General features: G+C 29.4%; 1 protein-coding gene across 1 annotated transcript in view; it reads left to right on the top strand.

Moving 5' to 3' along the window:
* LOC111685234 (vascular endothelial growth factor receptor kdr-like) overlaps positions 1-10,919 on the top strand; it is an 18,167-nt gene extending 7,248 nt beyond the window's left edge. The window contains exons 4-13 of the mRNA XM_046947813.1: positions 355-1,005; positions 1,066-1,363; positions 1,429-1,584; positions 1,658-1,936; positions 1,999-2,478; positions 4,009-4,168; positions 4,838-5,082; positions 7,398-7,996; positions 8,067-8,217; positions 8,468-10,919. Of these exons, the coding sequence (XP_046803769.1) occupies positions 355-1,005; positions 1,066-1,363; positions 1,429-1,584; positions 1,658-1,936; positions 1,999-2,478; positions 4,009-4,168; positions 4,838-5,082; positions 7,398-7,996; positions 8,067-8,217; positions 8,468-9,003 (3,555 nt within the window). The 3' untranslated portion in view covers positions 9,004-10,919. The remainder of the gene's footprint in view (positions 1-354; positions 1,006-1,065; positions 1,364-1,428; positions 1,585-1,657; positions 1,937-1,998; positions 2,479-4,008; positions 4,169-4,837; positions 5,083-7,397; positions 7,997-8,066; positions 8,218-8,467) is intronic.
* Positions 10,920-12,118: the final 1,199 nt, after the last annotated feature.

Genomic DNA, 12,118 nt, shown 5'->3' with positions numbered 1-12,118 from the left:
GAACAGAACTAGAACAGAACTAGAACAGAACTAGAACAGAACTAGAACAGAACTAGAACAGAACTAGAATAGAACAGAACTAGAACAGAACTAGAACAGAACTAAAACATTCAATAGACTAGACCACAGACAAGTCCATAGACTAGACAATAGACAAGTCGAAGAACTAGACCAAAGAAAATTTTATAGTCAATAGATTAGTCCATAGATAAGTTTATAGATTTTTCCATAGACTAATCAATTGGCTAGTCAGTAGACTAGTCCGAAGACTAGTCTATAGACAGTTAAACAATAGTCCATAGATTACTTACTACACTTGTCCCAAGACTAATTTCTTCATCGTACTAATCTCGATTTCAGACTCGCTTCATTGAGAAAAGTCTACCAAACGTCAAGGTAACCGAAACCCATGTCTATGGCCGTAATATTTTAACAGTAAAAAATGCTAAAATTTCCGATTCTGGTCGTTACACCTGTAACGTTTCCGATCATTCTTCGAATAAAGCGAAAAGTTCATACAATATGTTGATCGTACGCAAAGGTGAAAGTTATATTAAAATGCGTGAATCCAATGATTACTATACGATCAATGAAAAGGCAAATAAGACGGTACAAATGTCAGTGCGTTACAGTGGTTATCCATGGCCCAAATTGAAGTGGTACAATCCAAATCGTACTGAAATTTTCAATAATCATAAATTTGAAATAACCACCGATGATGTGTCCTCAACTTTAAAAATCTACAATACACGTTTATGGGATACGGGCACCTATACGGTGGAGGCTACGAATACAGACACAACTATAACGCGAGAATTTAATGTGACTATAGAAGATGTACCCATTATAATGATGGAAGATGTTTATGTTCATGCCGATGAAAAGGCGCATGTTCAGTGTCGCGTGCAATCGCATGAGAAAGTCTTAGTATCATGGGTATTCGAACCATGTAGCATTGAGCCCAGATGGCCATCATGTACAAAAGACATTATACAGGACTTTAATGTAAGTAATATACTTTTTACAGGAAAGTGTTGATTTTATAGGAAAAATGGTATATTATAGGAAACCTTTTCGACCAACGGAGCCACTGCTATAGAGTTTATTTACGATTTATATTTTGAACCAAAATCTCCCGGTATCATACGTTGTTCGGCTCGGAACAAAATTGGTAGAGCTTTGGCTAAAAGTCATGTTTTAATACGTGACATTAATGATAATATGACTATTTATGGTGTACAGGATCATGATATTATAGCTTTGGGTGATAAGGTTACCATAACATGTGCCGCAGTGGCCTATTACTTTTCGGGTGATATCAATTGGTACGATGACAAGGGCAATTTAATCGAGGAATCTGAGAGTAAGTTTTAAAAATAGCTTAAGTTTTGTTTCCAAAAGTTTTTAAGTCCATTTCTATGTTTCTAGATATTATCATCAATAAATCCGCAACTCCATATTCGTATCAGAAATCTTTAACATTTAAAAGCATAAAGGATTCGAATCAGGGTCAATATGAGTGTAAGGCAAGAGCTATAAATCATGAAACTACAGAATCTAGATTATTCAATATTATAACTCATGGTAAGTTCAAAAAATAAGCTTCACTATGGCAATAAAAGAAGAAACCTTTATAATGGTAAATGGAATCTTCTAGAACCCTCTTCCCCGCGCATGGTGAACACTAATCTGGGTGATAGCAATAAAATTGAAAGAAAACTAGGAGAATCGGTAGAATTAAGATGTGAATCGGAAGCTATACCCAAAGCCTCGGTTGTTTGGTATAAAAATGATGAACTAGTTGAAAATAATGATACCGATAATGAGGCTGTTCTCTTGATACCCTATCTCCGACCAGAGGATCAAGGTCACTACAAATGTGTTGTAGCTAATAGATTAGGTTCCATAGAGGAAACGGTTAATATAAAAATAACCAGTAAGTTGAAAGGAAAACAATATTTTCAGAATCTTTATTAACATGCTTTACTTTCACCCCAGATATACCTGGACTTACTTTAGGCTGGATAGCCGGTATTTTAGCTTTACTTTTGATTTTAATCGGTTTAGTTATATATCTCTATATACGCGTGAAACGTGAACGTAAGCTTTTGCGTGAACTTAAAGCAGCTGGTTTGGCTAACTTTGAGGAAGGTGCTGTCGAACACATTAATCCCGCCTTAACTCTTGACGAACAGGCTGATTTGTTGCCCTATGATCGTGGTTTTGAATTTCCACGTGAGAAACTTAAGTTGGGCAAACAATTGGGTGCTGGTGCTTTTGGTGTTGTGCTTAAAGCTCATGCCGAGGGCATTAAGCCGGAAGAGAAAGAAAGTGTAGTGGCTGTGAAGATGGTTAAACGTCAGGCGAATAATGAAGTGATGCGAGCTTTGGTTTCGGAGTTAAAGATAATGGTACATTTGGGTCAACATTTGAATGTGGTCAATTTGTTGGGAGCGGTTACGAAGAATATAGCAAAACGTAAGTAAAGATTACGGAAAATTTTTTAAATGAAAATAGCTTTATAAATAAAGCTATTTTAAAGCTTTTTATGAAAAATGTAATGAAAGTTTTAAAATAAAACTTTTTTAAGATTTTTTTAATCTTAGAAAGCTTTTTTATTTTAAATACCTATTTAATAAAAAACTATTTATGCTTTTTATGGTAAACAATTTATAGCATTTTTATGAAAGAAGTTTTATTTATAAAAAACCATTGAAAGCTATACAAAGTTTTTTTTTATAAAAAAAGCTTCATGAAGTGATCTTGTTTTTAAAATCTATTTTAAGCTTTTTTCTCTTTTTCTACAAAAAACAATTAAAATATTTTGAATTTAAACGTTATTAAAAGCAATTACACACTGTTAAAAGCTTCATCACTACAGCGCTATTAAAAGCTTTTTAATAAAAGTTGTGAAAAACTTAAAGTTATCTTAAATATCAATTTCCTTTATATTTGTATCGTTAAGGCGAATAATTAAAAACTATTTAACACTTTAAAGGCGTATTAGCCAAAAAGCTTTTTCAATAAAAATGCGAAAAATTTAAATACTATTTAAGACTTTAAAGGCTTCTTCGCCAAAAAGCTTTTTCAATAAGATGCTTTAAAAAGCTATTTTAAAATCTATGAAAAGCTTTTTCATTAAAAAGCTATAAAAAGTTTTTTTCCAATAAAAAGCTTTTTGAATAAAAAGCATCGACAATATTTTTAAAAAATTGTATGAAAACCTTTTTTTCAAAAAAACTATGAAAACCTTTTTTCAAAAAATCTATGAAAAGCTTTTTCAATAAAAAGCTTTGAAAAGACTTTTCAACAAAAAGCTTTAAACAGGGTTTTCATTAAAAAGCTTTCAAAAGCTTTTTCAATTAAAAGCTTTCAAAAGCTTTTTCAATTAAAAGCTATGAAAAGCTTTTTCAATAAAATGCTATGAAAAGCTTTTTCAAAAAATCTATGAAAATCTTTGTTAATAAAAATCTGTGAAAAGTTATTAGAATGCTTTTGCAATAAAAAGCTTCGACAATATTTTTCAAAAATTGTATGAAAACCTTTTTTCATAAATCTATGAAAAGCTTTTTTTATACAAATCTTTTAAATTTAATAGCTTTTTCAATATAAAGCTTTGAAAAGATTTTTCAATAAAAAGCTTTGAAAAGGTTTTTCATTAAAAAGCTTTGAAAAGCTTTTTCAATTAAAGGCTATGAAAAGATTTTTCAATAAAATGCTATGAAAAGCTTTTTCAATAAAAATCTGTGACAATCTTTATCAAAAAATCTGTGAAAATCTTTTTTAATAAAAGGCTATGAAAAGCTTTTTCACCAAAAAATTTTAAAAATCATCAAAAAGCTAACAAAAGCTTTTTCACTAGAAAGCTCAATAAAGCTTTTTCACAAAAAAAATCTAAAAAAACCTTTTTCATCAAAAAGCTAACAGAAGCTTTTTCAATAAAAAACTACAAAAAGCTTTCATATTTTTCTTTAATAAATCAAAATATTTTACTTTTCTTCCCTTTAGGCGAATTGATGGTTATTGTCGAGTATTGTCGCTATGGCAATGTCCAGAATTTCTTAATGCGTAATCGTAAACGTTTCATTAATCAAATCAATCCACAGACGGGTAAAATTGATCCCTCCATAATGACTCAACGGTTTTCCGATAATTTTGAATTAAATCGGTAAGTTTTTCTTTTTTTAATTCTATTTCGAATTTTATTTTTATTTAATCTGTTATGCAAAATTACTAACAATTTAGAGTTTAAATGCATTTTATTTAATTCGCATATGTATTAGTTCTTAGCTCATTCTGTTATAAACTCATTTCACAAAAATTTATGAATTTTTTAATTAACAAGTTTGTTTATTATATTAACTTTTATTTTAGTATGTTTGTAGTCTTGTTTAACTAATTTTTAATTTTTTTAACTTTTTTTTCTTTCTCACATCTTTTTTGAACTTTTCATAATTCATCAATCCCCATTTAAACTAACATTTTTCTTTTCAATTGGTTTTGTTTGTAACAAATAATTCTAACCATGAAAAATATTTTCATTTATACTTTTTTCTCTTCCTCCCAAATTAATGTCTGTTTAATGTGTGTGATAATTTAAAAAATATATATAAAATCCTAATATTTCCCTAACTATATAATGGGTTTTATTATGGTGTCTTGTTGGATGTTGTGTGGTGGTATTAATCTGTTATCCCTGATATTATCTTAAAACAATATAAATTTCTAAAACAAAAACAACATATTCTATGGTGTATGGGCACGTATTAATATAAAAAAAATATATAAAAACATAACCTCAAATTGTATGTAATAACAACAACAACAACAAAAACAGTGATGGTCTTAAATATGTTAATCTATCATTCTCCAAACATCAATATATCAATCATATGAATAATATCAACAATATGAACAACTATTATTCCATGAACAATAGAAGCAATTCGGATAATGATCCCAGATCGGGTACACGAGCTGGTCGCCCCAATTCAACGGGTTATATAACACAATCGGAACTGTATGAGGGTCAAGTGAATACATGTGCTACGGAACAAACTGTTATGACAACAGTGCCAGAAGGTAAGTGGTAACAAATTACTGCGAACACAAATAGATCAATTAATTAACTGCATTTTGCAGAGTAAACTTTAGAAAAGATTATAGACTAGACTATAGCCAAAACTATAATCCATGCTATAGAACAGACTATAAACTAGACTATACTATAGACTAGACTATAGACTTGACTATACCATAAACTAGTCTATTGACTAGACCACAAACTAGACTATAGACTAGACTATAGACTAGACTATAGACTAGACTATAGACTAGACTATAGACTAGACTATAGACTAGACTATAGACTAGACTATAGACTAGACTATAGATAGTAGACTAGACTATAGACTAGACTATAGACTAGACTATAGACTAGACTATAGACTAGACTATAGACTAGACTATAGACTAGACTATAGACTAGACTATAGACTAGACTATAGACTAGACTATAGACTAGACTATAGACTAGACTATAGACTAGACTATAGACTAGACTATAGACTATAGACTAGACTATAGACTAGACTATAGACTAGACTATAGACTAGACTATAGACTAGACTAGACTAGACTATAGACTAGACTATAGACTAGACTATAGACTAGACTATAGACTAGACTATAGACTAGACTATAGACTAGACTATAGACTAGACTATAGACTAGACTATAGACTAGACTATAGACTAGACTATAGACTAGACTATAGACTAGACTATAGACTAGACTATAGACTAGACTATAGACTAGACTATAGACTAGACTATAGACTAGAGACTATAGACTAGACTATAGACTAGACTATAGACTAGACTATAGACTAGACTATAGACTAGACTATAGACTAGACTATAGACTAGATAGACTATAGACTAGACTATAGACTAGACTATAGACTAGACTATAGACTAGACTATAGACTAGACTATAGACTAGACTATAGACTAGACTATAGACTAGACTATAGACTATAGACTAGACTATAGACTAGACTATAGACTAGACTATAGACTAGACTATAGACTAGACTATAGACTAGACTATAGACTAGACTATAGACTAGACTATAGACTAGACTATAGACTAGACTATAGACTAGACTATAGACTAGACTATAGACTAGACTATAGACTAGACTATAGACTTAGACTATAGACTAGACTATAGACTAGACTATAGACTAGACTATAGACTAGACTATAGACTAGACTATAGACTAGACTATAGACTAGACTATAGACTAGACTATAGACTAGACTATAGACTAGACTATAGACTAGACTATAGACTAGACTATAGACTAGACTATAGACTAGACTATAGACTAGACTATAGACTAGACTATAGACTAGACTATAGACTAGACTATAGACTAGACTATAGACTAGAACTATAGACTAGACTATAGACTAGACTATAGACTAGACTATAGACTAGACTATAGACTAGACTATAGACTAGACTATAGACTAGACTATAGACTAGACTATAGACTAGACTATAGACTAGACTATAGACTAGACTATAGACTAGACTATAGACTAGACTATAGACTAGACTATAGACTAGACTATAGACTAGACTATAGACTAGACTATAGACTAGACTATAGACTAGACTATAGACTAGACTATAGACTAGACTATAGACTAGACTATAGACTAGACTATAGACTAGACTATAGACTAGACTATAGACTAGACTATAGACTAGACTATAGACTAGACTATAGACTAGACTATAGACTAGACTATAGACTAGACTATAGACTAGACTATAGACTAGACTATAGACTAGACTATAGACTAGACTATAGACTAGACTATAGACTAGACTATAGACTAGACTATAGACTAGACTATAGACTAGACTATAGACTAGACTATAGACTAGACTATAGACTAGACTATAGACTAGACTATAGACTAGACCTAGACTATAGACTAGACTATAGACTAGACTATAGACTAGACTATAGACTAGACTATAGACTAGACTATAGACTAGACTATAGACTACACTATAGACTACACTATAGACTAGAGTTAAGATTAGACCATAAACATAAGACTACAAACTAGATTATAGACTAGATTATAGACTAGGCTATAGACTTGACCATAGACTAGACTATAGACTCAAATAAAACTGCTATAAGTAATTAATAAACTATTTCCTCTCTATTCATTAAATTCATTTTTAAAGGAGTTAAAAGGGTTAAGGAGGAAGCAGGTAATTTAGATGGAAATAATCCACAGACTTTCACAAACATTTTTCTCTTCCTTAAAAAAAAATAAAAAATATTTCAATAATTTCCTTTATCTTCACAGATGATGACAACAATATCATGTCCAATAACTCTGTGCAACCAGCTTGGCGTTCAAATTATAAACCAGACTCTACCGAAGCCATGACCGTTACCACTACCGATCTTATAAGCTGGGCCTTCCAGGTGGCCTGTGGCATGGAATATTTATCATCTAAAAAAGTTTTACATGGTGATTTAGCCGCGCGAAATATTCTACTATGTGAAGATAACATTGTGAAAATTTGCGATTTTGGTTTGGCACGTTCCATGTACAAGAGTGATAATTACAAGAAACAGGGAGATGCACCATTGCCCATTAAATGGTTGGCTTTGGAATCATTAAGTGATCATATCTTTAGCACTTATACAGATGTTTGGTCTTATGGCATAGTATTGTGGGAATTATTCTCTTTGGCTAAGGTGCCTTATCCCGAGATTGATGCAAATCAAAGTTTATATTTGAAACTAAAGGATGGTTATCGTATGGAGAAACCACCTTATGCTAATGATGATTTATATGATATTATGTTGGAATGTTGGAGTACAAATCCGGAAAGAAGACCTTTGTTTAATGTATTAAAGGAAAGATTTGCCTTAATGTTGGGCGAAGAAGTGACAAATGTAAGTTAAGGGATTTGGCAAGAAAAAAGGATGGAAAAGTAATAAAGGTATTTTATTGTTTTATTTTTAGCACTATGTGGACTTAAATGAACCCTATTTAAGAGTCAATACCGAGTATATGAAACATAAACCCACAGATTATTTATCATTAATGGGTTCACCCGATGAAATGGCACCACCACCGCCCAGATATGTTAATGGTCATATACTACCCGAAATACGTAAGTTTTTCTCATTAGCTTTTACTAACTATTAACAAACATTTTGTTTAACCCCACTTATGTCCATATTAACTTATATATTTGTATCTTATTTCTGATCTATTTCCATATCGAAAACAAACCACCCATTCTTATGCACTTCCCCATACACATACATGCTTCACATATTTGACTGCACCCATCTACTATAATACTATCTCCCCATAAAACATATACAAACACACACACAAACATTAAATTAAAACTCCAGGCATAGATTTGTCTACCGATGATTATCTAACAATGAGTCCCAATGGTGACGCTGTCATATTCTCACCAACTCGTCCTAAAGACTCACCTAAAACTTTGGAAGATAATGTTGATGATCAACCACCCAATATTTCAGCCACTTCTTTTAATTTCCCAGATACAGCAGTCCCACAACATTCCCCCACTATAGTCAATAATCTGGATAGTCCGGTCAATAAACCGCCACGCAACAAAAAGGAAGGCATTGAACCTTTACCCGAGGAAATACCCATGCTGCATAATGCCCAACACAATGAGGAAAGCCCCGAACAACCTAGAAAATATACTCAAATGTTGCAGCAGACAAGAAATGTACCCACACCCTCACCGCGTCATCATGTGGCGGAGACCAAGCTGCAGGGTGAGGGAGGAGAGAATTATGTGAATATTAAATCACCGAAAAAGTTTATCAACAATAATGGCTCGAAAGCGCCCGATGCATTCTCAAATCCAAGTTATCAGATACTCAAGACTGGTAGTAGTGGAGAAACGAAATAATACGAGTACGCAAAAAGAACAAAAGAGAGGGAAGAAAGCTTTTTTCTCACTTTTCTATTTGTGTGTAAGGTTTTTTTTTAAGTTGTAATATACCGAAATATTTATAAAAAAAAATGTGTTTTTAGAATTGAAATTAATTAGTAAACATTACCTAGTGATGTGTAAATTAAATGATAATATTTAATTAATTAAGCTTTTGTCACTAAAAAGATAACGCTTTCACATGTTTTTTTTCAACACTAAGCTTAAGATGGAAAAAAAGAGTTTAAGGAATTTGTTTAAACATTTTTTTTTTTGAATAATGCAAATAGTTTAGGGAAAAAGCTGTCAATATGTTGTTTAAAGCAAAACTTTTAAGCTTTTAATATTATTTATGAAAAATATGCTTTAAAACTTTATGTGGAAAGATATCCAAAAAGCTTTTTATAGAAAAACAAATTTAAAACGTTTTACCTTTTTATAAACAAAAATTTTAAAGCTTTTAATTTAATGAGAAGGAAGCTAGAAAGTTTTTTTTTTAACTAAAAGCTTTTAGTTTTTTTTTGACTAAAAAGTTATACAGCTTTTGAGAATATTATGTGTACGATTTTAAGCAAAACGCAAATAGCTTCTAAAAGAGAATGCGTTTTTAAAGCTTTTTTCAACTTTTTATAAAAAAGTAGCTTTCAAAGAAGTTTTTAATGAAAAATAAGCTTAAGAAGCTTTTTATGAAAAAAGAATTATAATTGAAGGGTTTCAAAGCATTTATGATTTCACGGCTTTTGTGAAAATTAAGCTTAAAAGCTTTTTTGTATTTAAAAAGTTTATACGAAAAGAAAACTTTAAAAAGTTTTTCTAATTGAATTTCTAAAGTAAAATATAATATAAACCTACAAAGCTTTTTTATGAAAATAAAGTATAAACAGTTTTTAAGGATTTTAGGGAAAAAAGCTTCCACCAGAGAATACGTTCATAAAGCTTTTATTAAACTTTTTATGAAAAAGAAGCTTTTAATGAAGAAAAGCTTTTAATGAAGCTTTTAATGAAGAAAAGCTTTTAATGAAGAAAAGCTTTTAATGAAGAAAAGCTTTTAAAAAAGCTTTTAATGCAAAAGAAGCTTAAGATGCTTTTTATGAAAAAAATAGAATTAAAGGGTTTCAAAGCTTTTATGATTATTAAGCTTTAAAGATTTCAAAGCTTTTGTGAAAATTAAGCTTAAAAGCTTTAAAAGAAAATTAAAATATAAATCTTTTAAAACTTTTTACTATAAAGAATCTTTAAAATTTTATTTTTGAAACATTTGAAAATCTTCATTGGAACTTTTAATAAAAAGCTAATCTCCTAATGCTTTTCTTCCATTTTATTAGACACAAATTCTTTTCAAACGTTTTTAGTTTCCCGTGAAAAGTTTATATTTGACATATTGTTTCTATTAAACTTTTTGACATTTATCAGACAAATATTTTTCAAAAGCTTTTCCTAATAAACTTTTTGCTATTAGAAGTAGACAATCTAGAAATCGTCCGAAAAAGTGCTTTAACAAAACTTAAATTTATATTTGACACAAGATTTTTTAAAAAGCTTTTGATTTATTTTTATTTCTACAAAACTTTTTTAAGTTTTTTTAAAAAAGCTTTTGATTTTTTTTTCTACAAAACTCTCGTCTTCCTCCTTCACTTTCTCTAACAAATCTTCTACCATCTTTAGCTTAAGTATCACTCATATTAAAGCTGTTTTAACAAAAAAAAAGTAAAAGCTTTTTTTTTTTGTTTTTTCTGTTGCATTTAAGTTTGTATTTTTAAAATGTTATTTATTTAAAAAAAATGTCTTTAAAATAATACTAAACGTTATCATATTTGTTAGAGTTTAACTAAAAGTTTTAACTTTAAATCAGTTATTCATAAATATATTTTTGTTTTTGTCAAATCACCATAAAAGCCTCATTTTATTAATAAAAAATAAAAACAAAAATAAACAAAAACTAAATTATAATTGTATTACTTACTTTGTGTGTAATTTAGTGTAAAGTCTCTAAAAATTAATTTAGCTTTAAATATTTTATGTACGTATTTACCATTAAGTATTTTTTTAATAAAAATAAAACAAACAAATATTAAAAAAAAACTATATACTATTTTTTAAAAACTTTATAGAGAAAACCTAATAAAACAAATGTTATAGAATTTTAAATTTTTAAATAGAAATATACAAACAAAAAAAATATATATTATACAAAATATCGCTTATATACAGAAATCTAAATCAAATTAATGAATAAAAAAAAACTAAACTAAATAAATATTGTAAATTTATATTTTTTAAAGCTAACTTTTTTTGTCCTATAAGTTTTATTATATTGATATATATAAAAAATATATATATATATAATTGTAAAATAAACTAAAATTTTATAAATAAAAGAAAACTACTTTGATTTTTATATTTTGCAATCGTTATATGACGTTGCAATTGAGAATATATAAAGAAAATTTGTGATCACTTAAACTCGAGAGAAAATGATCAGTTTTAAAAAAGGTTTGTGTGAACATAACAAAACTCAGACATACTTTACTTCAAAAATAAAATCGGCTGTATATCCTTAAATAACGCTTTTATTGAGCAAATAGCGATTACTTTAATTCAAGAGTAGATTACTAAATGATGCCCCTATAGAGTTTTATGATCAGTTTTAAAAAGGTCTGTGTGAACATTGCAAAACTCAGACATACTTTTCTGATGTAAATCCTCAAATAACGCTTTTATTAAGAAAATAGCGATCACTTTAATTCGGGAGAAGATCACTTAATGATGATCTATGATCACTAATTGAAAAAGGTTTGCGTGAACATAGGAAAACTCAGACATACTTTTCTTCAAAAATAAATCCTCAATACCACTTTTATTGAGAAAATAGCGATTACTTCAATTCGAGAGTAGATCACTAAATGATGCTCTATGCTCACTTATTTAAAAAGGTTTGTGTGAACATATCAAAAAAAAAAGACATTCTTTAAGACATTCTTAAGACATAATATCTATCTATCTATCTATCTATCTATCTATCTATCTATCTATCTATCTATCTATCTATCTATCTATCTATCTATCTATCTATCTATCTATCTATCTATCTATC

Source organism: Lucilia cuprina, chromosome 2, assembly GCF_022045245.1.
Source record: "Lucilia cuprina isolate Lc7/37 chromosome 2, ASM2204524v1, whole genome shotgun sequence".
Classification (NCBI taxonomy): Eukaryota; Metazoa; Arthropoda; class Insecta; order Diptera; family Calliphoridae; genus Lucilia; species Lucilia cuprina.
Note: the sequence above shows the minus strand (reverse complement) of the source record. Positions and strands in the feature narration are given on the sequence as shown.